Source organism: Pinus tabuliformis, chromosome J, assembly GCF_031772625.1.
Source record: "Pinus tabuliformis cultivar Carrire ecotype Pingquan chromosome J, CPIR1, whole genome shotgun sequence".
Lineage (NCBI taxonomy): Eukaryota > Viridiplantae > Streptophyta > Pinopsida > Pinales > Pinaceae > Pinus > Pinus tabuliformis.
This window is the reverse complement of record NC_142295.1, coordinates 311,544,881-311,572,353: the sequence shown is the minus strand read 5'-3', so window position 1 is coordinate 311,572,353 and position 27,473 is coordinate 311,544,881. Positions and strand designations below refer to the sequence as shown.

Genomic DNA, 27,473 nt, shown 5'->3' with positions numbered 1-27,473 from the left:
TCGAAATAATGGAAATAAGGAAAGTTAATGCTTATATAGATAGAGAAGGCTTTATTTCATTTTATCATCATCACTCACTCATCATACTCTCCTCTTTCTGGGAGTGCACATTAGTTCTCGTCTCTATTTTGCCAAATTGTGATCTTTTGTGGTGTAAATTGCTCTTGGAGATGGTTTCATGGGATTGGTTGAATTGATTCTTGTGGAAATTTTTGTAAGTTTACCACATATTTTCTATACTTTGCATGTTGTATTTGTTTACTAGGGTTTCTAATTGTGCAATGATATATATTGTTAAATTTATATTGAAATCTTGCTCCTTAATGATATGCAAAATTGTTTTCCTGTAATCTCTAAGGGAACTGAAGTGTGAATCTCTTAAATTCAAAATCTCTCCTCACAAGGAAATTGTTAGGGTTTAAAAGTGGATTCAACAATGTTGTTCTCATTGGATTTACCCTAGAAGACCCAATTTGCCCATCTAGAACAAGGCACTAGTCATAGTGGTGTTGATCAAACATCTTTGTTTAATAAATTCATCCTTCTTGTTTCTAATTCCTAGATATTTAGGGTTAGGGCTAAGGGGTTTTATGTGAAATATTGCTCAAAAAATGATTCACGTTTGATGTTGTATTGTTCTTAAGGTAGGAAGTGCATTAATAAATTATATAAAAGCAAAACCTAGGGTTGACGTCATCATCCTTTAGCTGTTGATGCATAGTTTAAACCATAAAACTCCATTATGGAATTGTGGATCCTTTATGTGTATTTGAAAGTCTTGTCCCTTTGTTGATTAATCATTGAAAAACCTTTTCTTTTGGTTGTTATATGACATCACTTGCCTTATCATTGAAAATCTGCAAAACCCTAACTTATAACAACCCTATAATTGGTCTAGGAATAGAGTAACTAAACTTTAGTAAAGATTACATAAGCCATCTAGGCTCCATTGATACTATATCACTATCTTTAGATCTCATTCAATCACCTTTAGCCATTCTTATTGAATATCCATTAGGTGATCTTTTAGGGAAGCCTCACTTGTTGTTGAATACTAGTAAATAGTTGGAGAAAGGCTATTGAGGTGACAATGGCGATCGATCTCTTATTGCCCTGGGCTTTAGATCCGCCCAATGAGGCTTTGCATTAGTCTTGCTAGATTTTGTGGCGACATTTTTGGCGTCGTTGCCTAGGAGGAGTTAAGACCACCTCTTCGTGGTCCAAAGTTAGTGCTTCAAGATTTATTGATGAGAGCATTCCAAAGTTGAAGTTAGAGCTTCTCATATGGTAACTCCATTGAAAGAATGAAGCCCTAGTTCGTCATTGAGCTTCAAAGATTCCATGATTGCAGGGTGAAGCAAGCATCTTTCAAGTCATTTAAATTAACTCTGGTGACTCCACAGTTGATTGTTATGCAAAATTCAAGGCAAGGGATCCTTGGGATTTGCACGAAATGTACCTTGCTTTGGATGTTAAGGATATCACTGGATATCCTAATTGTTATGGTACAGGTTGTATGACTGATGTTCCAAAGTTTGATGGTGACCCTTCTTCGGCCATTGATTATATCGTAAAATTCCTCAAATATGCTTCAAAGATTGAGATGGTTCATGAAGATGCTTGTGAGGTTATTCATTAATTTCCTTGGGAAAGATCAAAGTGAACATATTAAATATCCTTGTGAACCAAAAAGCATATATTCTGTTAAGATATTTATTGAAAATTTTCTTGAGTATTAGGGCTAGTGTTTTAGCGCTGTGAAGATAGCCTTCATGATTTTGGCGAAGGCCCTTCTAAGGACAGCCTTTTAGACCCTTCTAAAGATGTAATGTAGGAAGTAGGTGAAGAAGGTCACGACCCAAGTAAAGATCCTAGTAGTGATGAAGAGGATCTTGTTTAAGATGATGCATTGTCACATAAAAATCGGGTATTAGCTCTATCCTTTCCATTTCTATGGAGTTAATCCTTTCCGTTTCTATTGAGTTTAATGACAGATCTTGTGAAACCCTTGAAAAGGATGGTCCCATTAATCCTCGATGACATTTTGCTCATGGAAGAAGGAAGTGGGATGTGAATTGTTAACATTTTGATAGGGATCGAATTCATAATACTAATATTGATGCTATTGATGTTCTTGCCCACCCTTGCACATCATAATGATCAGGAAGATGTGATTGCTGATTGGTTTGAGCCATCTTTTCTTCCTTGTCATATCATTCCTTAGTTATATTCAGATTCTATGGATTGTGAATGTTATGAGTTGGCTTTGGTTAGCCCTTCATAATTTGACTTTTATGATGAGCAACATGTTTGTGGAGATCTTGTCCTTTAGCCATCCTTTCTTTATGCTACTCTCAACATGTCCATAGTGACATCAATGAAAGTTGTATGTTTGAAATAGCCATTGGGCAAGAGTGTTTAAAATTGCTCTTTGATTACTCTAGCTTTAGGTTGCAGGAGAGGATGCAACAATGTGGGCTCTATATTTAGGTTACAGGAGAGGATGCAATAGTGTGGGCTCTATCTTTAAGTTGTAGGAGAGGATGCAACAATGTGGGCTCTATCTTGGGCAAAATTATTCCTTTCCCTTTTCATCGTCAATCCTTTTATAGAGAAAGGATGATCCATGGTTGACTTTTTGCATTTTTCCTATTTCCCATCCTTATTGCTATGATCCGATCTTTGAGTATCATGAAATAATGGTTGTTGATATTTCCTTGTTTCATCTCATGATTAAGCATAGGCATAAAAGTTGTGATTTTGATATGATGTCATGGTGGCTTCATTAGTTGTATGACCATGCTTAGTTTATACATAATCATGATAGATTAGGTTAGGATAATATTGTATGCATTCCATTCTTGATTTAAGGATCCTTCTTTTGATGTTGTTCTTGCTAATGTGCCTACATAATAGTTAGTCATCAGATTCATTTTTAGCTAACATTTTTCTTTAGGGTTATTTATCCTATATTGCAAGGGTGACAATCAACACCCTACTCAGTTGATATCAACAAGTTGCTATGCGTGTACAGGTAATAGGTCTACGAGCACCAGGGATTGTTGGGTTTTTCATGAACTCCTTGTTTGAGCAGATGGATCATGCACTCTATAGTGAACACATAGCCCTAAGTTGGAGCTAGATGTTACCCTTGAGTTAGGGCTTGAAAATTTGGCCCCGTAGATTGATGCAACTAAAAGGAAGTTAAAAACATATAAAGCCATAATGAAAGAAAATGTAAAATGCAAAAGATGGTTGGGACATTTTTGGCGTGTGGGCAAAAGCCTAGTATGAGCTCTACCCCCCTCATTAGCCATCATCTAGTTCCGCAAGCATTTAATGCTTCATCCAAAGAAAGGAACTATTGAAAGCCCCAACCTTGATGAGCGAAAATCTGCTTCATCTAAAAGGGGTATTGAAAAAATGCAAAAGCAAGCTTGGGATCCTAAGCTATGCACCCACAAAAGACAAATTATTAAAAGTAAAAGACACAACTGAGGGGTGGAAAAAACAGGCCAAGGAAAGGGGTAATTCATGCCACCACGATCACTCCCTCCTTACATCACCTAGCTGAGCTCCTTCACCTGGTTAAGGTGTACTCCTTCACATGGCTGAGCTCCGTCCCGTGGTTAAGGTGTACTTCTTCACGTGGCTGACCTCCTTCACCTGGTCTAGGTGGAATTCTCAGTTAAAGAGTAGGAAACTGGGACTAAAGGGTGCGTTAAAAGACTACCCAAAGGTGGGTGAAAACGGCTAACAATGGGTGGAAACAACTGCCCAATAGTGGGTTGAAACTGGGAAGCTAACGGTCTCATCTCACAATAAAGGTACCTATTCCAACACCTAGTCTAACACCTATTCCCTTGGCTATCTCCCTCAAGAAATGCTCGCTCACTGCCTCATCCCAATAGCAGGAATTTGGGCCTTCCCACTCACCAACTACCTCCATAACTGCTCTAGAACTGTTCCATCACCATAGCCACTTGATCAGGGTATTCCAACATCTCTCTCCCTAAATAACTGCCTTATTATTGCTCCATCAACATTGGCACATGAATCTATACACTGAGAATGTTGGACCCCCATTATTTGGTCACATGGCTATGGCACTTGTGCTGAAGACTTTCCCACTCCGTACCTACCATTATTACGCACACCTATGGATTGATGGGCTAAGTTGGGACATGTCACTCCTCTTTGGGGTTGGAAACGCCTAATAGGATAGTTGACCTAATCATGCCTAACATAAGTGAGGTAACTTCTTTACAATTTCTGAACTAGTTAGACATTTCAAGAGTTTTTTTGTGAAATATTCTTGTGCCCTAACGATAGATATGGTCCACCATGATTCTTTGATGGTTATTGTCCTTAATGATTATTGATCTCACTTTATCTTGAGAAGTTTTTGTTAGGTGGTACTATCATGATAACAGATATCCCTCGAGAGATGGGCTTGATCCCTTTCAACAACACTCCAAAGGTTGTTGTACCCTATTCTAAGACCAATTATGATCTTCATGATGCAATGTTGAACCTCCATAGATGAGCGTTGGGCTATGAGATTATTCCACATGGTACTTTACCCCCATATGTGCCCCAGATGTTGGAACATTGAGCCATTGAGATAGGGCATTGGACTTCTTAATGACGTGCCTAGATGGACCCAGGATGCCCCTAGGTTGGCCTGGACACTCTTTGATGGACGTTGCTTGTTTTGGAGCCCAGTTGATGGTTGGTTACCATTGAGATGACATGGAAGGGCTGGCACATCACTTTTGGACCCTAACGCGAGTATGATGATGCCACACCATTCCTTCCCCCCCTAGAAGGGTGACGTAGGGCATAAATATGATGAAGTCATGATTTTGGACATTGTTTGTTTTGGAGCCCATGTGATGGTTGGTTACCATTGAGATGACATGGGAGGGTTTGCACATCACTTTTGGACCCTAACGTGAGTATGATGATGCCACGCCATTCCTTCCCCCCTAGAAGGGTAACGTAAGGCATATATATGATGGAATCATGATTTTTGAGGCACTTTATGGAGACATCCCATGCACTTTGAGCTTTTCTTGGAGTGAGGAGCACTCATGATCCATTTTGACACTTGCTTGAGGCACCTTGAGCATTTATTGAGGATGCTGTGATGGCGGAGGCCATCATTTCCCACACGTGGGCTATGTTTTGGCATTTATGTTAAGTTTTTGGGCTATATTGAGGTCGACTTGTGACCTCACTCTTGTTGAACGCTTAAGCAAGCTTGTTTTAGGGCTTTGCTTGTAAAATCTATGGAAATAATGCAAGTTAGTACTCATATAAATAGATGAGACCTTATTTTTTTTTATCATGGTCACTCACTCATCACTCTCTCCTCTGTTTGGGAGTGCAATTAATTCTCGTTTCTATTTGGCCAAAATGTGATCTTTTGTGGTGTGAATTGCTCTTGGAGATGGTTTCATTGCATTAATTGAAGAGACTCTTGTGGAAAATTTTGTAAGTTTACCAGATATTTTCTATATTTTGCATGTTGTATATCTGTAGTAGTGTTTCTAATCGTGCCATGATATAAATTGCTAAATTTTAGCTTGAAATCTTTCTTCTCTATGATATCCAAAATTGTTTTTAAGAGAACTTTGAGTGTACATCTCTTAAATTTAAAATCTCCCTTGGCAAAGAAATTGTTACGGTTTAAAAGTGGATGCCCTAGCCATCCCCCCTACTTCAGCAAAGCCATTCTCATTAGATTTTGCCCAGAAGATTCCATTTGGCCATTTATAACAAGGCACTAGCCAGAATGGTGTTGGTCAAACCATTTCCTTAGTTTATCGTTCTCTCTAATTCCTAGATACTTACGGTTAGGGCTAGGGTGTTATGTGAAATATTGCTCAAAAAATCATTTATGTTTGATGTATTTCCTACTTCAGCAAAGCCATTCTCATTAGATTTTCCCCAGAAGATTCCATTTGGCCATTTATAGCAAGGCACTAGCCAGAATGGTGTTGATCAAACCATTTCCTTAGTTTATCATTCTTTCTAATTCCTAGATACTTAGGGTTAGGGCTAGGGTGTTATGTGAAATATTGCTCAAAAAATGATTTATGTTTGATGTATTTATTGTTCTTAAGGTAGGAAGTGTAGAAAATTAATGATCTGCACCCTAACCCCATTTTACAAGTTTGCAAGTGTTTATTTGACCTAACCCACATGTTTTGTCAATGTGATATAATTTTCAGTATGCATTCATTGTAAACATTTAATGAGTGCTTCTACTATTTCTCACATTTCCTATCAGTTGTAATTAAATCAAAATTTATGCAAGCATTTCAAGCATGAGAGATACTTATTTTTGGTCAATGTGACCCCGAAAAGAAATACCACAGCCTTTTGGGGAAAACGGTCTTCAAATGAGGATTTTATTGCTTGAGAAATTAGTCTAAGACTTAAGTACATAAAAATAACCACAGTACTTATCTCCCTTTAGCTGAAGCTTTAAATGCAAATCTGGAAAATTGTGCCCACTGATATTTTTAAGATTTTCACAATTTTAAGTTCCCAGAATTTTCTGTACTTTGACATAGCTCAACTGCTTGATTTATGTGCTCAGAAATCAACCTCGAAATCTGTGTTGTAGGTGCCTCGAATTCTGTGCCTGAACAGCTAGCAGTGCCTTGAAATCTGCATTGGTTTGAGCCTCGTTTTTTGTGCTGCCACTTATCAGCTGCCTCAAAATTTGTACCTTGAATTTCGGGCCAAGAAACAGTTGAATACCCTTGGAATTTGTGCACAGAAATCTCGGAATTTGTGTTGGCGTTTTTCTCAGAAACTGTGCAACCCTTTGCCTCAAAACTTGTGCCTCTCTCTGCCTTGAATTTCATGCTGGTCTCTGGCTGCCTTGCTTCTCGATTTCAGTGCTGGTTTAGCTGCCTCCTTTGCCTATGAATTCGAGCTCTCCTCCTCAAGTTGCAAACTCTCCTTGAATTTCTCCTCTCCTCTTCTCCTCTCCTTTCAAGTGTGAAGTGAAAAATAAACCTCCATTTTCTCCTTGAAACTTGATATTTAATTTCCAAATCTCAAGATGTGTGGTTGAGATCACTTTTCTCAAATGATTGCGTTCATACATTGGCCCCATTACTTAAAAGTTAAAAGTCTCCTAGTACCTTTTTCAAGTTGTATGCCTTTTTCTAATTTTCTCATAAAGTGATTTTCTCAACTCACTTTAATATTAGAAAAGTGAGCTATGTACTTTAAACATAAAGTCACTTTATGAAGTACAAGTGACTTTTATATAAAAAAAGTCCACGGTACACCACTTTTAAGTATCTTTTCCACCCATGACATCGATATAACTCATAAATGTCACCAAGTCAAGAGTCATTAATGTGTCTACTAGGCTAAAAGGGATAAATGCCTAGTAACACCTCTCCTTGGTATTATTTTCAACACTCCCTCTTATTGAGGAAGGTGTTGTTCACCACTCCCATCTTGTCTCTGAAAAAGACATGCTTGCCTCTTGGCAAAGACTTGGTGAGAATGTCTGCTACTTGCTCATCAGTAGATATATACTCAAGCTTCACAGTCCTTGCTGAACCTAGTCTCTGATGAAGTGGTATCTGATCTCTATATGCTTTGATCAATCATGTAATACTGGATTCTCAGAGAGTTTAATACAACTCTGATTGTCACAATAAATCGTAGTTGGTCTCAACATCTGACCAAATAGTCCATGAAGCATCTTGTGAAGCCATAATGCCTCGCATCCTGCTTGACTAGCTAGCATGTACTCTGCCTCTGTGCTGCTCAACGCCACTGACTTCTGTTTCCTACTGAACCATGACACAACTGTCGAGCCCAATGAGAAATAACATCTGAAAGTGCTCTTTTGGTCATTGACACTGCCAACCCAATCTGAGTTCGTGCAACCCATCAATTTGATCCCATCACATCTGACATAGTCCAACCCACAATCCACTGTACCCTGCAAGTATCTCAGCACATGTTTTGCAGCTAACCAATGTACTCTCCTGGACTCCATCATAACTGAATCAATGTATTGACTGCAAAACAATTATCCGGTGTAGTGTTGACTAGTGTTGACCAGATACATCAATGAACCGATCAACTGACGATACAAGGTGGGATCCACCAACTTGGAATCAACATTATGCAACTTCTTCCAGTTGGTGATCATAGGAGTAGCCATAGGCCTACAACCATCCATATGAAATCTCCTCAAGATATCTTCTGCATACCTGCCCTGGCCCACAAACATGTGCCCATCCTCTTTCCAAACCTCCATCCCCAAGTAGTAATGCATCAACCCCATATCAGTCATGTCAAACTCTGAAGCAAGATCTCTCTTGGAATGCTGGATGAGACTGCCCTCCCCTGTAATAAACAAGTCGTCCACATATAGTACCAGAATGAGTGGATCATCACCAAGGATAATTTTAGGGGCGAATGTTCGCCCTTTGGCGAAATTAAGGGGTTTTAAATTTTTAGTGGGCGAATATTTTGTATCATAGTACATTTTTACAAATCACCTCAAATAGCCCACCTTATTTTAAGGGAGAGGGTAAAAAAGGTAAATTTAGCCCTTGAAATTAGGACTTACAACCTTCCATTCGCCCATTTTCAAGAATAGGTTTTATTTAAGTGAATCCATTCGCCCATTTTCAAGAACAGGTTTTATTTAAGTGAATCCTATGGGCCAAATACCATTTTTATAAAAGAGGTATGGTAAATTAATAAAAATATAAATAAATGAGAGGTATGGTAAATAAATAAAACATTTTTTGTATTTACTCCATAAGTCACCTTATATACATGTAAGGGTGTAAACAAATAAAAATATAAGTAAAGTGGAGGTATGGTAAATAAATAAAACGTTTTTTATATTTACTCCATAAGTCACCTTATATACATGTAAGGGTGTAAACAAATAAAAATATAAGTAAAGTGGAGGTATGGTAAATAAATAAAACTTCTTTTTATACTTACTCAAAAGGTATGGTAAATAAATAAAAATATAATTAAACTAGACGTATCGTAAATAAATAAAACCTCTTTTTATATTTAGTCCATAACCCTCGTTCTATTTATGAAGGCTCAAGAAAGAGGTTTTATTTAAGTGAATCCTATGGGCCAAATACCATATTTGTAAAAGAGGTATGGTAAGTTAATAAAAATATAAATAAACGAGAGGTATGGTAAACAAATAATTTTTTTTTTTTTATATTTACTCCATAAGTCACCTTATATTTACGAACACTCAAAAAATGGGTTATATTTAGGTGAAACCTATGGCCAAAATACTATGGGACAAATACCATGGACTAGATTGTTATTAATACCATGCAAAAAACCATTATTAACCCTAATATTAGAATTAATAAAAACAAAAATGGCACATGGTATTGACCCATGCCACATGGTATTCACCAAAATGGCACATGGTATTGACCCATGGTATTCACCTGGAATGTAGCCTATTTAAATGGGGGAATTAAACCAGCATGTAGCCTATGCTAAGATTCACTAGGACTTTACAAAGTTTTATTATTTAGTGAAAGACTCGCCAAAATCTTACAAGATTTTATAATTGAGTAAAATATTCGCCATGCCTGGTGAGAGATTCGCCAAAAAATTATATATACATATTATATTATTGATAAAATCGCCTTCCATTTTTCCTATATACCATGGAGATTCGCCCATTTATTATATTTATAAATTTAGGGGGGGTTCTTAAAATTTTCCCTAATCATCACCTACCAAAATAAAGTATAGGTTCAGATCTGCATCACTCTTCTGGAAACCCAACTGCTGCAAGTAGGCATCTATCCTCTCGTACCATGCCCTCGGTGCCTGCTTCAGTCCATACAAGGCTTTCTTCAGCCTACATACATGAGAATCACTCCCATGCAACTCAAAGCCCTCAGGCTGCTCAATGTACACCTCCTCCTGTATAGCACCATTGAGAAAGGCAATCTTCACATTCGTTTGGTGAATCCACCATCCCATCTCAGCTACTATAGATATATTTGCTCTAATGGAAGTATAACGAGCAACCCGTGCAAAGATCTCCTCATAGTCAACTCCCTCTATTTATGAGAACCCCCGCGCCTCAAATCGAGCTTTGAACTTCTCAATGCTGCCATCTGCAACATGCTTGATCTTGTAGAGCCACCTAGAAGTCACAACTGATTTCCCATAAGGACGTGGCACTACCTCCCAGACATCATTCTTCATGATAGAAGAATATTCCTCCATCATGGCATCCTTCTAGATCTTTGTCTGGCAACCTCCTCAAAACAAGCTGGCCCTGTCTCTACAACATCTTCCACGAAGTCACCTAACCTCTCTGGTGGTCTGCTCTCCCTCACTGACCACTTGGGTCTCCCCATTGCCTTCTGAGCCTCCTTCAGGGTCTCCCGAAGCCATCTTGGCTTCCTCTTCCCTGCAGTAGTCTCTTGTGGATGTGTGGGAAAATCCTTATTTGGTGCCTCTCCTCCTGGCAAGGAAGGCTCTGAACTAACCAAAGGAGATCTTGAACTTTGAGATACCGTGCTCGATGAACTTGCACCAGGTGATCCGGTACTAGGCAAAGCTATGCTCTGTGAACCTGTCACCCCTGAAGAAGGTGAACCTCCTGATCCTGGTGTACCACTTGATGCTCTTGAAACCTATGGTGTGGCCCCCTGCTGAGGAGCTTGTTGCTCTACCTGATCAATCTCTTGAGACCTCCTCAAAGCCCTCTCCTCCTCAAATCTCACATCTCGCCTCAAGACAATCTTCCTCTGTGCAGGAAGGTATATGCTGTAGGCTCTGCTGGTCTCACTGTAACCCATCAATATACCTCTCTCTGCTGTGGGTTCCAGCTTCGTCCTCTTCTCCTTAGGGACGTGTGAATATGTAAGGCACCCACAAATCTTGATGTGCCCAACCTCCGACTTCTTGCCGGTATATATCTCCTCAGGAGTCTTGCTCCTGAAGACTTTGTGTGGGCTCTGGTTTTGCACCCACAATGGTCATGTTCTTCCTCTCTGCCACCCTATTCTGTTGAGGGTTATAAGGCACAATGAGCTCCCTCTTTATGTCAACACTCCCGCAAAAGTCTCTCATCTCTGCTGAAGTGTATTCACTCCCATCGTCTGATCTCAACACCTTGATCTTTCTCCCTATCTGGTCCTCCACAAGAGCCTTAAACTCTTGGAATCGCCGGAAGACTTCATCCTTGGTCTTCAGAAAGTAAATCCAAGGCCTCCTGGAGTGGTCATCAATGAACGCACATAATACTCATATCCACTCAATGATACATGGGACATGGGACCACACCATAATGAATCAAATCAAGGACACCTGCAACTCTGCTGTCACTACTCTGGAAAGGTGTCTTGGTGTATTTTCCCAAAGCACACCCTCTGCACACATCATCATGATCAGTGCTGAAGTTTGGCAACCTGGTAACCATCTCCCTCAACATCCTGAAAGCTCCATGATGCAAGTGGGCCAACCTCCTATGCCACAACTCACATAAACCACTACTGCTAGTCTAAGCCACCATAGCTCGAAGAGGCTGAAACATGAATCTGTATAGTCTCTCGCTGCAAACTCCAATCACACAAACAAACTCGATACTGGATCCTCCAGGATACAATAGCACTTGTCCCTTTCGGAACAGTACCTCATACCCCCTGTCCTCCAAACTGGAAACTGATATCAAACTCTTCTTCAACTCTGGAACATAAAGAACATCTATCACCTTCAGAGGAGGTAATGCCTCCCTCTGAAATGATACTGTCCCCATACTTGCCGCTTTGACTTTGGAGTTGTCACCAAGCACAACCTCCAAGTCAATGCCATCCTCCAAAAGGCTCGTGAAGTGCTCTCTAACTCCGGTCATATGGTAGGATGCTCCACTATCTATGAACCATGCACGTGAAGATGTGACATGATTGGCTAAACTCACCACCAAAGCACACTCGGAGTCAAACATAACTGCAAACTCATCCACATCTGCTGTAGCTACAACTCCTTGTTTCTTCCTACCCTTCTTGTTCGGACACTGTACGGCAGAGTGACCCATCTTCCCACAAGCAAAGCATTTCACTTTGCTCCTGTCCTTCTCCTTAGCCTTCTGCTTCCCCTTATCCTGCTTTGCTCCACTAGAAGACCCCTTCTTGATCTTCTTTGTCCTCTTGCCTTTTGCTGCAAGAGCAACATTCTCCTCTTCACCTCCCCCACCACTCTTGCTGCCATTGCGCATGCTTCTCCTGATCTCCTCCTGAAGGAAATCATCCCACATCCTCCTCCATCCAGGAAAATGCTCTCTAGCCACCAAGCTATGGATAAAACTATCCCACTTCTCGGTGAACCCCTCTAAAGCAATGCGAACCAACTGCTCCTCTGGAATAGTCTCTCCAATAGCAGCCAACTCATCTTTCACCTGTGAGACTTTGGTGAGGAAAGATGTAACACTATCGGTCTTGGTCATCTTGGTGTTGCGTAATTTTTGTCTCAACACCATCTTCTTGTTCTCATTAGAACTCTGGTGCAAAGAGACCAAGGACTCCCACATCTGATATGCATGTTATTCTTGAGACACGAGGGAACAAATGATTCTTGATAGCATCTAGGAGGATCCTCTTTGCCTTCACATTTTTCTTGGTGAACTCTACCAATAGAGATGGATCAGTGGGGGGTTGTACAACTGCTTGTACAATATCCCACACTTCCACCTCCTCCAGTAAAAAGCATAATCCTCTACTTCCATGGGCCAAAGTTTTCAGCCCCCACCAATCTGTCCTCTAATCTCAACCCAGTAGCCATGACCCCAGTACCAACTAAATGAAGCAAATCTGGAAGCTAAAACCACTCTCCCTCTGAACTGTTGAAATCTTTGGGTTTCTGGCAAAGTTTCAAAGGTATGATTCACTGTTTGAAGACTTTGGTAGCTTGCTGCCCTCTTTATCAGCTGACTGAAAATGAAGATCTGAGCCTCAACTTGGTTCAACTAAGCTCTGATACCATGTAGAAAATTAATGATCTGCACCCTAACCCCAGTTTACAAGTTTGCAAGTGTTTATTTGACCCAATCCGCATGTTTTGTCATGCTGATATAATTTTCAGTATGCATTCATTGTAAACATTTAATGAGTGCTTCTACTATTTTTCACATTTCCTATCAGCTGTAACTAAATCAAAATTTATGCAAGCATTTCAAGCATGAGAGACACTTATTTTTGGTCAATATGACCACGGAAAAAACCCCACGGCCTTTTGGGGAAAACTGGTTTTCAAAGGAGGATTTTATTGCTTGAGAAATTAGTCTAAGTACATAAAAATAACCACGTACTTATCTCCCTTTAGTTGAAGCTTTAAATGCAAATCTGGAAAATTGTGCCCACTGATATTTTTCAGATTTTCACAATTTTAAGTGCCCAGAATTTTCTGCACTTTTACACAGCTCAGCTCCTTGATTTCTGTGCTCAGAAATCAGCCTCGAAATCTGTGCCAAATCAGCCTTGAATTCTGTGCCAAGTCAGCCTCAAAATTTGTGCTGTAGATGCCTTGAATTCTATGCTTGAAACAGCTTGCAGTGCCTCGAAATCTGTGCAGGTCTAAGCCTCTCGATTTCTGTGCTGCCACTTATCAGCTGCCTCAAAACTCATGCCTGGAATTTTGCGCCAAGCAGCAGCTGAATACCCTTGGATTTCGTGCCCAAAAATCTCAGAATTTGTGCTGCTGTTTTCCTCAGAAACCATGCAACCCTTTGGCTCAAAACTCGTGGCTCAAATTTCGTGCTGGTCTATGGCTGCCTTGCTCCTCGATTTCTGCACTGGTTTAGCTGCCCCTTTTGCCTAGGAATTCGAGCTCTCTTCCTCAAGTTACAAACTTTCCTTGAATTTCTCCTCTCCTCTCAAGTGTGAAGCAAAGAATGAGCCTCCCTTTTCTCTTTTGTCTTTTGGGAAAGATTGAATCCCTAACTCTGGGATTCAATGGTTGAGATTTACTCTCCAAATTTCAAGATGTGTGGTTGAGATCACTTTTCCCAAATGACTCCCCTCATACATTAGCCCCATTACTTAAAAGCTTATTCGTACCTTTTCAAGTTATATACCTGTTTCTGATTTTCTCATAAAGTGATTTTCTCAACCCACTTTAAGATTAGAAAAGTGAACTATGTACTTTACACATAAAGTCACTTTATAAAGTACAAGTGACTTTAATATTAAAAAAGTACATGGTACACCACTTTTAAGTATCTCTTCCATCCATGACATTAATATAACTCATAAATGTCACCAAGTCAAAAGTCATTAATGTGTCTACTAGGCTAAAAGGGATAAATGCCTAGTAACACCTCTCCTTGGTATTATTTTCAACAGAGAGTGCATTAATAAATTATATAAAAACAAATCTAGGATTCTTTGCATGTTAAACCCTACCTTTAGGTTTGATGTCATCATCCTTTTGTTGTCTATGCATAGTTACAGCCATAGAACTCCATTATAAAACCCTTTTGTTGATTAATCATTGAAAGACCTTTTCTTTTCGCTGTTATATGACATCACTTGCCTTATCATTGAAAATTTGTAAAACGCTAAATTATAACAACCCTATATTTGGTCTTGGAATGAGTGCCTGAACTTTAGTAGAGATTACATAAGCCATCTAGGCTCCATTTGTACCTGACTCTGATACCATGTGAAAATTTCTTTGAAATGTAGTGACTAGAATTAATTCTTCTAATTGGATTAATTATGCAATTTATTTTGTTTACGACAAAATATCGAATTAATTGCATTGCAATTTCTTCCCAAATAAAGCGCTACAGAAATAAAATGCTAGAAATGAGAAATATAGATGCGCACACACATAAATTGACACAATGCTCCAGTGTCTCCTTCTTGTCCTCCTTCATCGAAGGACACAGGCTACTCTAGTGACCAAACTCGCCACACTTGAAGAACTTGATATTCGACAGGGCCTTTTTCTTCTTCTCTCCTCCCTGTGAGCCTTGTCCTTGACTGGGACCTTTCTTTTCCTTTCCCTTCGATGCAAGGGCAACATTCTCCTTCTCCTTCACACTCTTCGATCCTCTGCTACTGCCATTGAGACTACTCTTGACTAAAGCAAGTCACATCTCCTCTGTGTGAAACCTGCCTATAATCGATCCCATCAAGGTATTTGATCTCGTCCAGTAATGCTTTGGACAAAAGTAGCCCACTTGGTGAAACCGTTGATGCGTACATGCACTAGTTTAGCTTCTTGTGGTGCCTCTCCCACTGTAACAAGCTCATTCTAGATATCTTGAATCCTGGTGAGGTAGGGGGTAACATGTTCTCCCTTCTGCATCCTAGTGGTTCTCAACTTCTCCTTCAAGAACATCTTTTGATTCTTGGAAGGATTCTGGTATAGTGCTACGAGAGCATCCCACATCTCTTTGGCCGTATTCTTGGTTGCTATGTATGAGACTACATCATCTCGAAATCCATCAAGGATCAATCGCTTCGCCTTGGCCATATGCTTATTGTAGTTCTCTAGCTGCCGTGGGTCTATCGATAGTGCAACAACTCTCTCTGCGTACGTCCTCAAACCATGCTCATCTAGCAGGAAAGACATCCTGGCTTTCCAGATACAATAATTTGAGGCTCCATCTAGCCTATCTTGATCTCGAAGTCCTGTTGAGGCCATTTTTTGCAAAACTCACAACTGGGAAAATAAACAGGAATCTCCTCCTCTCTTGCTTGGCTACTTGCTCTGCAATTCACACTCCTTTCTGGAATGCGCAGTCCTGCTTGTTGGTTCTGCTTCTGCAACTGGAACTTTTAGATTTCCTTCTAAATTCAAACTGGAAACCCTTTGAGAGAAATTCCTCTATGTGCGCTATTTCTCTTCCTCTTGATGCTGATTCTGCTAATGCAAAACTGTTGCTAATCAACTCCGTCCAGATCTACTCAATTGAATTCGCTGATCTGCGTCATGGAACTGCTAACTGGCTTCACCACTGCTTGCTGGAACTACCACCGGGCTCTGCAAATTTTCCTACCACTTGCACTGAAAAATCGACCCCTCTGCCCAACAATTCGAACTGTTGAGAAATCAATGCATGTAGTTATTAGGGTTTGATTCCTCTTTTCTTGATAATTACTTGTGATTTGTGTTGGCTTCTTTACTTCTTTATTATTTTATCTTTCATCAAGCAATTACCAAATCAAAAATGCATGAAGATCACAAGAACAAGAGACATAAGATATAGGCACTTAGCTAGGGCAAAGCCCCTCTCTTAGGGGAAGACCCAGTCAAACTCTTGTTCTATAATAGAACCAAGTCAAAGTGAGACTATCCAACACCCTTTGACCAAGACAAAGACCTCCTCCAATCACCAAGTCAACCCTCCTTCCAAGTAGACAAACTCTGCTAAAGTCAACAAGAGTCATCTCCTTCAAAACTTCTTCAAATTGCAACTTCGACTCCCTGCAATTCAGAATTTCGGACCTGTAGTCACTAAAATTTTTTTGTCCACTGCAACATGCTCAAAATCCCTAAAAATCTCTCATGTGTGAGAGAGAAAATGCCCAAAAGCTTCAATTTTGTTTTTCCTTTGATTTGACCTTCTTTCTCCTTGACTTCACAATTTCTTTTCTCTTCCTTTACTATAGATCGAACTTGATGATAGATGGATGCCAAATATATTGAGTTCTTCTTTTATTTACACTGCTTTCACAGGGTCGAATTGCCCCAAAGAGGGTCGACTTCATCAAGGCAGTGCCGACTTGGTGAGGAGGTGAAATATCACTGTTTTGACTCAAAATAATTTTTCTTTACATGATACAAAAACCCAAGAAGGGTCTAATAAATATGACAATGACTCTATTGAGTCAAGAAAACACTAGAAGCCTACAATGGAGGCTTAGACCTAATAAATAAGGATCCTGAAATCCATGCTTAAATTAATTTTCTTTTTCCTATTTTTCAATTCTATAATAAATACATAATGATAAAGTACAATAGCAATAATGAAGACCGACTATAGTTACATTTTCAACACAAATTGCGTGACTGACTCTTGGCAAATCTGGAGAAAATGTGTTGCTACTCCCTCCGAACTGTGAATTCCCCCCTCTTTGTCTTTGAGCCTCTGATCTGTCAAACTTACTCTGATACCATGTGAATTTTTCCTTGAAATGCAACAATTGGAATTAATTCTTCTAATTGGATTAATTATGCAATTTATTTTGTTTACGACAAAATAACAAATTAATCACACTACAACTTCTTTACAAATAAAACATTGTGGAAATAAAATGTTGGAACTGAGAAATATAGATGCACACACACATAAATTGACAATTATTTTTGGACAATAGTCCCCGAAAAAACCCAATGTGGGAAAACTGGTGCAACAGATTAGGGTTTTATTATTATATGTAGCAGCAAAAATTCTGAGTACAAATATGGATGCCTCCAACAAAATATACTACCAAAATTATTTGGAGGAAATTCTTCCCTTCTGCAACCAAACTCGGCCCCTTTGGCCCTGTTTGCTTTTCCTCTCAGCAACTTGCATTGGTTAGAAATGCGCAATGCTTGGCCCAGATAATTCACATTGCTTGTTAGCTGGTTCTAGATGAGCCGTCTTGCCTCCCTCTCACCCTAGAAGTGACTCGCTCTGCTTTCCTGGTGATCTCCCGACCTCTTGCAACTAAAACGATCACTTTCCAACACTCAAATTGGGGTTTTGGTTGCTTGGCCTCTCTGTAGAAATAATTCGGCCTCCCAACTACTGCTGCTCTACTGTTGACAAATGACTCTGCTGCTTCCTTAGTCACTACCACTCAATCTCTGGCTCAAATTCTTCTCTAGCTGAACTCCGCTCTCTTAGAAATTCGATCTGCCTTGATCACTGGTGTGTTTCACTCCAACCACATCGTCGTCCTCTTGTAATCTCTCGTTGGCTCACCAACGACTATGATTAAATCCTCATCAATGACTAAGATCATCTCTAAGTCGATCCATGTGAGTTTCTAGAGAAATCTCACCTTTCTCAATTAATACCTGTTAATTAATCATTTTCCCTAAGTTAGACTAGGAAAAATTTAATTAATGATTAATTAACTTAATTGAGGCATTTCTAGGTGTTTTTTTGTGTAACTTTTTCTGGGTTATGGAGTTCTAGTGTTTCTTAGCCTCTTTGATCAAATGTCCAATGCTACCCAACCATCAAAAGCTAACAGATCAAACCATTTCCTTAGTTTATCCTTATTTCTAATTCCTAGATACTTAGGGTTAGGGCTTGGGTGTTATGTGAAATATTGCTCAAAAAATGATTTATGTTAGATGTTTTATTGTTCTTAAGGTAGGAAGTGCATCAATAAATTATATAAAAGCAAAATCTAACATTCTTTGCATGTTAAACCCTACCTTTAGTGTTGATGTCATCATCCATTTGTTGTTTATGCATAGTTGCAGCCATGAAACTCCATTATAAAGATCTTTGATATCTATTTGAAAGTCTCATCCTTTTGTTGATTAATCATTGAAAGGCCTTTTCTTCTGGCTGTTATATGACATCACTTGCCTTATATTTGAAAATTTGCAAAATCCTAACTTATAAGAGCCCTATAATTGGTCTAGGAATGAGTGCCTGAACTTTAGTACATATTACATAAGCCATCTAGGCTCCATCCATACTATATCTCAATCTTTAGACCTCGTTCAATCACACTATCCATTCATATTGAATATCCTGTAGGCGATCTTTTAGTGAAGCCTCCCTTGTGGCTGAATACTACTAAATAGTTGGAGAAAGGCTGTTGAGGTGACAATGTTAGTGGATCTCTTGTTGCCCTTGGGTTTGGATCCACCTATCGAGGCTTTGCACTAGGCCTGCTAGATTTTGCAACAACACGACCTACACAATGAAGTATTATAGACAATAACTCTAGAGATGACAGGAACAAGATAATACATTGACACATAAGACAGCAAAGGGAGAAAAGAGGGAGAAACTCCACCCATGAAGCCTTTCTAATGTGGTAGATACAGCACAAATGGCCCAAAAAATAAGTTCTAGCAATTCTACTAGTCACCAACAACATTTAAAATTGGAAACATAAGCCTCACATAGATAGGAAAAAATTCTCTCTACATGTCACATATTATCCAGGCAAGATTTATCCAATACACTCCAATAAGAGGAAACTGAAAGAAGCTAACCATGAAAAATAATGAAGAGAGAAAACCCTTGTATTGGTTTGAGCTCCATCTCCATCTACAATAAAATAGTAATATCCAATGTCAAAACCCTAGATCTATCCTATGGAGGGATAAAGAAACGGTATCCTTCAACTAATAAACCAATAATACATAAAGTAGGAAGTTGTTATGGGACATGTACAAGCTTCTAATAATGAATAAGCCATGAAGTGCATGCCTCCATCAAAAGGGGAATATGGCCAGCATCAAAGCTCTAGTATCCTCCATAATATCCTCTAAAAATGTTGCCTCACTAACTAGATCCTCAAAATATGCATTGAATTTTGGGTTTTAAATGTCCCAGATCTCATCCAAGGTGAGACGCCCAATACTGCAGGCAATTTACAAGCTACAAAATTACAAGATGATAGTTTGATACTCGTGATTATAGTTTGCATGCCTTAATTCTAGATCATGGTGTGTCCAATAGATGATGAAATTTTCTATGTGGTGTCCCTTAAATGACAGCTGCAAATATTTTACATCCATGCTTTGGTACTGCTAAGTCCATTATTGGATAGTGTTTCAGCAACCTCAGTGAGGGATTTCCTTAATTTTGAACCTCTTGTCCTGCCATTGTAAAATAAAATGCTTAAGTTTAAAATTTAAGCTCTAAAGAACAAGTTTCTTGATATTATTATATTGTTTTATTTATTTATTTATGCTTTATGCTTTTGGACTTGTGGGGCCCACCCTTTCACGCTTCTATTTTTATTTTTTTAAACTTGCCAGATGGGATTTTATCATGGGGTACATGGAGGAGTCCTTGATGTAGTTGAGGGATGGGGGAATGGATGGTTCCCAAGGAGCCATTGATTTGGTCATGGGATAGGGTGGGTACAGGCGAGGGATTCTTGAATTCCTCGATGGAGTTCCTGTGCTTTTGAGAATGTTCCTAAGGAGCATTGAAGGCCCCTGGAAGGCTGGAGCATGTGGAATGTATGTCTTAAGGGTGGGAATGGGTCCTCACGCTACACCAACCCCAACAAATCATACAAATCATGAAGCATTTGCTTTGCTAAAAAGGCACCCATCTTATGACCCTTTGGTTTCCATTACTGTTGCATTTGTCTTAGCTGTGGCCTAATAATATTTGTTTGAAGGTCATTTGCACAAATTCATATTTGGGTTTGGAAAGATCAATCATGAGCCATGTAGAGAGGTAACATTGCTCTATACTTTTAACGCGTTTCTCCTCAAGAAGTCTAGTGGACGTGGTTACTTCTTCCGCCACTTGAACACTCATTGAACATGCTACAATTTTACTAATGCATTCTTGGTTGACACTGTTCTGCTACATATACAACATTCACATGCTAACTTAGGGTGAGAATATATGAGAAATGGTTATTAACACATAAAGTAGGCACACATTATGAACTCCCAACATGTATAATACATAACTGATTAAAAAGTGATTATGATTATTGAAAATAAAATTAAGTCCACATATATGTTCCCAAACGCTACATATAGTAGAAGTCTCTTGGTCATCTCATTTCAAAACCATTGTTAATAAAGTTTGAATCAAGTCTTGAGCTCATAATAGGAATTATGCTGCCCTTTCAAATGCTACATCTATTCCCCTGAAACAAAAAGACATCCCACCTAATGCTAAACATCTCCCTTGGGGATTCAGATGTCATGTACAGTTGTTGGATCTTGTGCTGTAGTTCATGCCAGAAGAAACTAATTTGTGGATTTAGAGCAGGAATTTCCTGTGTATCTGGCAAATTATTTAAAGGGTCATCCTTGTCCACAGGTATCTACTCCCTTGTTAGATATGGTCAGCTCAATTGGTTCCATAGGAGTTCGCTGATACAGAAGTGTTGGTCTGTTCTATATGCTAGTGTTTGCAATATTTCTATGCCTTTACATTGACATTTATTGACTTGTTTAAAGAACCTTATAATAATTTGTCATCAGTTGGGTCGGCTTTCACCAACCCTGCTTGAGCTTTTTTGCATTGCTTTGCTTCTTGCAATATTAGTAAACCTAACACCAATCTTACATGTATCGTCATTAGGAATTTATCTCTGGGAGTCTGAAATTTAAGTTATTGGCAAGACTGGAAATTATAGGGAAATTTAAAAAAATACAAAAATTATTATTATTATTATTATTAATTTTTTTAAACTTATACAACAATATCAACATCAAAAAAACACATTGCTACATCAAAAAAACACATTGCTACATAAATATGAAAATAAAATTATTATATAAGATGTCAAATGGTATATCAGATATCAATACTGAAATATGATATATGTCCTGAGTTATTACTTTTGATGGGATGATACAAAATCACATCAAAATAAAAATGAATACATCTCATGAGATGAATCATGGCAATGAAAACAACAGATTTCCCTTGTTTGCTTGATGGAAAATGGTCACATCATCTTCAACAATGTTGTCAGAACTGAATTGGTCCCCCAAAAAAACTGGACCAAAAGACTGGTCGACCAAAAAAATACTTAAAATATTCAAATTTTGTAAAAAACATGTATTTATTCAAGTCCATTCATATGAATCAAAACTCGTATACACAAATATTCGAAGTTTCTCATGTATAAAGTAAGGGTGCATATAACCAAAATAGCACCAAGTGCAATCCATCTCTGAACCAAAATATATCAGCAAAGAGGCTCTACATGGCCTCTAAAGTCCAAAAAAAATCATGCTACAAGTAGCTATATAACATAAATTATTGCCTATATTGGGATCATCTTCATCAATATCACTATTTAAGTATTACAATAAGATAAACAAAGCTTGACATGCATAAATAATGATTTTGCTTGAGTGAAGGGTACTTTTTTACTAGGGTCATGACAAGGGAGTTCAACAATCAATGCCACCATCATCGATGTACATAGAGGGCTTGGTGCTGGAGATAAATGAGAAAATATAGTGGAAACATTGAAATCTTGCGAATCTTTTAATGTTGAAAAATGTGAAGTTTTTTGAATTTTGAATGGGATCTGAAATTCTAACTTCTCCATATGAATTCCAATGAGGTTGGAAGCACTCTCAAACATCTTGAAATAATTAATGGTAATGTTAAAAATTTAAGTGAAAGGATGAAAATTAAAGATAAAGGAGATGCCACTTTTACTCATAAGGATAGAATGTCACTTAATGAAAGATAAAAGATAATGTCACCTAATGAACGGTAAAAAAGAATGTCACTTTTACTTATATAAGGAGAGAATGCCACTTAAAAAAAGATAAAGGAGAATGTCACTTTCACTCATGAGGAGAGAAAGTCACTTTTACTCAATCTACTTTAACAATTTAATATTACCATTAACTACTATGGTATGTATCTCATGAGATAAATCACAGGAAATGAGAAAAAAAGATTCTCCTTATTTGCTTGACGGAAAATAGTCATAGTATCTTTAGAGCTCAATCCCCTAATTCACTTTAAAAAATGATGGCCAAATGATCAAGAATTTGGCTGTAAGGTAACATTGACAGAGATCGAGCAATAATTACCTAAATTATTGTGAAAAACTGATATTATGACAATAATTTGGAAATTATCACAATATATGCTATCAATATTATCGACGAGGTTGGTTTTTGCGAAATTATTGCCATACTTTTGATAATATCGTGATAAGTACAGAATTGTAATGTAGTATTGCCCTACACATGGTGTCATTTTATTTTTGTCTTCTGGTTATCCTGTCTTCTTCGATTGGTCTTATATGTGATCTTGTTCTAAGGAGAGAAAAACTCTATCAAGGAACCAACTCTCCTTCAAGACACTGAGTGCATCCTCCTCCGTTCTGGAAATGAAGTTCATCTAGCCGTTTGCCAGCATATGGAAAATTGGTCCATAACCCACCAATGACACTCTTTTCTCTCACAACCAATCATTTAATCTCCTCATGGATAGCCTTCAACCCAAGAATTTCCCTACAATCTTTTTCCCTACTAGAGACCTAATCTGCTTTAGCCCTTTGCCAGCGTATTAGAAAACTGGTTCATAACACACCAATGGCACCCATTCCTCGTACAATCAATCACTTAATCTGCTCATGGATACCCTTCATCCCAAGAATTTCCCTACCATCTTCTGCTCTACTAGAGACCCAGTTTGCTTGACACTAAGGTCTTCTGCAACAACCAGAGGAGCCTTCACCTCTTGACTTAATTGCATTGCATCTCCTTCATTTGTGAGCCTCCCTGCCAAGACTACTTACAACAGCCTGCAATTCTTCTTCCAGAACAAGAGACCCCATAAACCCTAGGTTTGCGTCATCATACTTTGGCGCTACAAACCTCTTGGAATCAACTTTTGGCAGGCATATTGTTTTCTTTAAGGAGATACCTACGACACTCTGATCCATGGAGACTCCACTACTCCTTTGAGCTGGCAAAGCATCCAAGGTGTTGAGACTGTCGCTGTTTTGAACCAGCGTGTGATACCTGCTTTCTAACTTCTAGTAATATCCTTGTCCTTTTCCCCCTGGTGACTTTTGATAGTCCACCTACCATCAGATTTTGGGAAGGGTGTTTACTGGTATAACTATTCAGGAAAGCTGGAGATCACTTGCATGGTTTTCTAGTGATTGTTCTGCAAATTACAAGACGAAAATGTCCTCCTTCAAAGAGTCTTCTGAATAATTGACGAGCTGAATGTCAATATCCATTGTGCCTACCTGCAGAAACCCTTGACTCTCTCTCTCTCTCTCTCTCTCTCTATATATATATATATATATGTTGTTTTAAAACTATGAAATACATATCTCCAGGAAACCTGCCTGGTACTTCCCCTTATTTTGAATTTTGAAGATGGCACTTAAGATAAACCATAGTTGTCAGAAGCTAGAGACTTCACAACGTGGGGCTCAAGGCCATTACAATAATATACTTGTTAAGAGCTCAACATGTCACTTGCAGTAATTGAACCCGCAATGTAGAGCTCAACTGCAAGTGACATGTTGAGCTCTTAACAAGTATATCGTTGTAATGGCCTTGAGCCCTATGTTGCGAAGTCTCGAGTTTCTGACAACTATGGTTTACATTAAGTGCCATCCTCAAAATAAGGGGAAGTACCAGGCAGGTTTTCTGGGGTTATATATATATATAGTTGAGAGAAACACTTTTTATTTAGGAGGAGCTATGAATCTTGTCTGCACTGACATGGAAGCTGCATCGAGATGGTACCATGCCTGTATAATAATAATAAAATAACATATATTAGCTGATGTTATAATAATAACGGAATGTATGTACTATGAATCATCAATTCGAATTTTATTGTTATTTGTTAATGTTTAAATTTCAGTAATCATTGATTATGTATCGTTGTCATGAATTGGTTATCATGCCTATTTTTAAAATTTTTCACAATTTTCTTGAAGATGTATACTGCCGCATCCCCAATTCCTATATTTTGATCCCCTGCCACATTTACACCTATGCACTGGGTGACTTATTGTTGATCTAAAATTTAGAATGGATGTCAAGGTAGTGCAGTGAAAGTTGCCAGTTGGCCAGAGGCGACTTTGGCACAGACTGAACAGTGCTATTGGAGGCAGTGACATGATGTTGTAGTTCCTGTTCATGAGCATGAGGAGTTGCTTTTATTTGACCATGTTCCAGGGTCCAGGTCATCTGTACATTTCTTTTTTTCCTTGGAAAAATTGTAAATCCTAGTTGAGCTGAAATGAAAATACATTCTGCATATTCATATAGCATTTTGAAAATATCCTCTGCATGGATTATCTGTCAACAGACTCTAAAAACTATGCTAACTACTGGTCTCTATACTGGACATGCAGTTCAAATCATACATTCAAATGGATGAATCCATTGTCAAGACATCTCTAAACAACTGTTCAACCCGAACACTCATACCTGGATTCTACAGTGAGCATAAAGTTTACATTTACAAGCATATGATATCACACCCATATCAGAAATGGTATCAAAATATTACAGAGAACTGATCTTAAGCCTTTCCCAAAAAAGATCTTAATGCATTCAGCCTGCATTAGGATTGGAAAACAGAAACGTACTGAACATCCTATCAGAAATGAAGAGACTGAAAATAGAAATGCTGTCACCTAGCATGAATCAACATAAATATAGAGACATTCTGAAAATATTAGCCCATCTGCTCCTTGATTCATGACTAGCTTGACCATCCTTTACTTCTGAAATAGCACATTAATTGATAAATAAAATTTTGGACCCTTTAAACTATTTGACCTTCACTGTTTATGTGTATTTTGAATTTTGATGTGCATTGCTAAAACAAAGCTTGCTATTAATTATACAAGGCTTGATAAAATGAAACTTTGTTTAAATCTTGAGCCTTTAAACTATGGCAAAACTGTATCTATATTGCTCCTGTAACCATGCAGCATTTCTATAATGAAGCTTGAGATTGACATATCCATGACTAGAGAAATTACAAAATATGACAAACAGTCATAGTAGACTGCAGGCGAGGGTATGTCAATCCATGACTAGAGAAATTACAAAATATGTCAAACAGTCATAGTAGACTGCAGGCGAGGGTAAGTATGGATTAATTTTTTTGTCTAATTGATATAAATGCGCTATATTCCTTGTGTTTATACTTAACAACAGGCAGAATTCTAAAAGTTTACGAGAGGTGAAATACAGCATTTAGATCTTATAGTTATTTCTTACAAAACAAATTGTATTCCTGCTTTTTCTTGTTGGGGTCCTGGATTTTATGCCTTTACGTTACAAGACTGACGGTATCATTTTCCTGTAAATCATCATCTTGGTTTTATGTTATTTGTAATTTTACAGATGTCAATTGGTAAGCAGTGGAAAGAGTTCCTCGACTATAACGAAAAGATCCATTACATGTTCCATGTAAGTTCAGTTTAAGTGCTTGAGATATGTTTTCCTTTGAGGTTTTGTTAACTTGGATTCTATTTCTTTGACTGCTACTTACGGTCATTTGTATGTTGCACAGGAAGATGCAAAGAAGGATAAATCTGCAAGAAATAGATATACAATATAAAGTTAAATTTTGAAGTATCTATTTTGCCTTTGCACCTGTGAGAAACCATATATGCACTGGGAAATGGTTCGGCACTGACTGAAGTGTGTTGATACATTCTTATAAGAAAGATAAAGGCAGCTATAGTGTGTTAGTTATTGTCAACTGTCCATGATCCAACGTTGTCTGCGAAAAGTGTATTTTTATGGAAGACATGTTTATTTAGTATCTGTTTCCCTTTTTAATATTACAATCATAGTACGTGTTGTAATTTGTTACGTCACCTCATTTAATATTTTGAATGTTGTGTAGCAACCGTGAGGACACGAGGATACCGTTATAAGAGTTAAGTTGCATTTGGAAAAAAATTAATACGGTGGGGACTGTGCTAGCTGTAGCAAAAGTACATTTTCTTTTCTGCAGCGAGAGAAGTTAATGAGTTTTATTGCTAGGGACAGGAATAAATTCCACATAATTTTATCTAGCTCTTAACCTGGATGCATCTTTGCCAATGTGTACATCGTTGTGCAGGAATACAATTTTTCCCATTTTCTAGAGAGCTGGGCTTGGGAATTTATGAAGTGCCTTGCAATATGTGTTTATTGTTTTGTAGGATTGCAATGCTCAAGTGATGGAGTTGGTTTGCAACTGTTTGTGGTTGTGCTGCTGTAAGTTGCCTTTAGATTTTCATTCAGTAAAACATTTCTGATGACCGTACACTTACTGCAATCAATCTGGACAGAACTGAAATCACAGTATTACAGTCTGGAAAGTTGGAACAACAAAATAAGATTTTGTACGATGGAGACATTATGAGTGAAAATATTGAAACATCTTTTCATTAATGGTAAATCAGAATAATGAACTGAGAAAATTACTGTTAGAAGGGAGAATTCTTTCATTTTAAAACCATAAACAAATGCCAGAATTCTCAACATGCTATTTGATTTTAATAATGTGTACGTGAGACCTGGAGAAGCAGCATCATTTAAAAGAAAGCATGGCAAGAGATCTAGCAAAAAGTCAAAAAGCAATGAAATATCTAGGTCCCGTTGATGTTTGTAACTCGGACAGGTACCTTTGCACAGACTTAAGTGTCTAGGAATGCAGAAGTTGCCTAATACACCTTCGACCCTAGCAAATTACTTCATTGATTAAAGTAATTTCTTTTTATAAGATAAAGTGAGTTAATCTAATGAAACACAGGTTA

The 27,473-nt window shown here is 38.2% G+C and overlaps 1 protein-coding gene across 1 annotated transcript in view; it reads left to right on the top strand.

Moving 5' to 3' along the window:
* The window catches only part of LOC149226982 (eukaryotic translation initiation factor 4E-2-like), a 69,710-nt gene extending 42,892 nt beyond the window's left edge, over positions 1-26,818 (top strand). The window contains exons 4-5 of the mRNA XM_089377649.1: positions 26,068-26,133; positions 26,237-26,818. Coding sequence (XP_089233775.1) covers positions 26,068-26,133; positions 26,237-26,284 — 114 coding nt within the window. The 3' untranslated portion in view covers positions 26,285-26,818. The remainder of the gene's footprint in view (positions 1-26,067; positions 26,134-26,236) is intronic.
* The last annotated feature ends 655 nt before the right edge of the window (positions 26,819-27,473 follow it).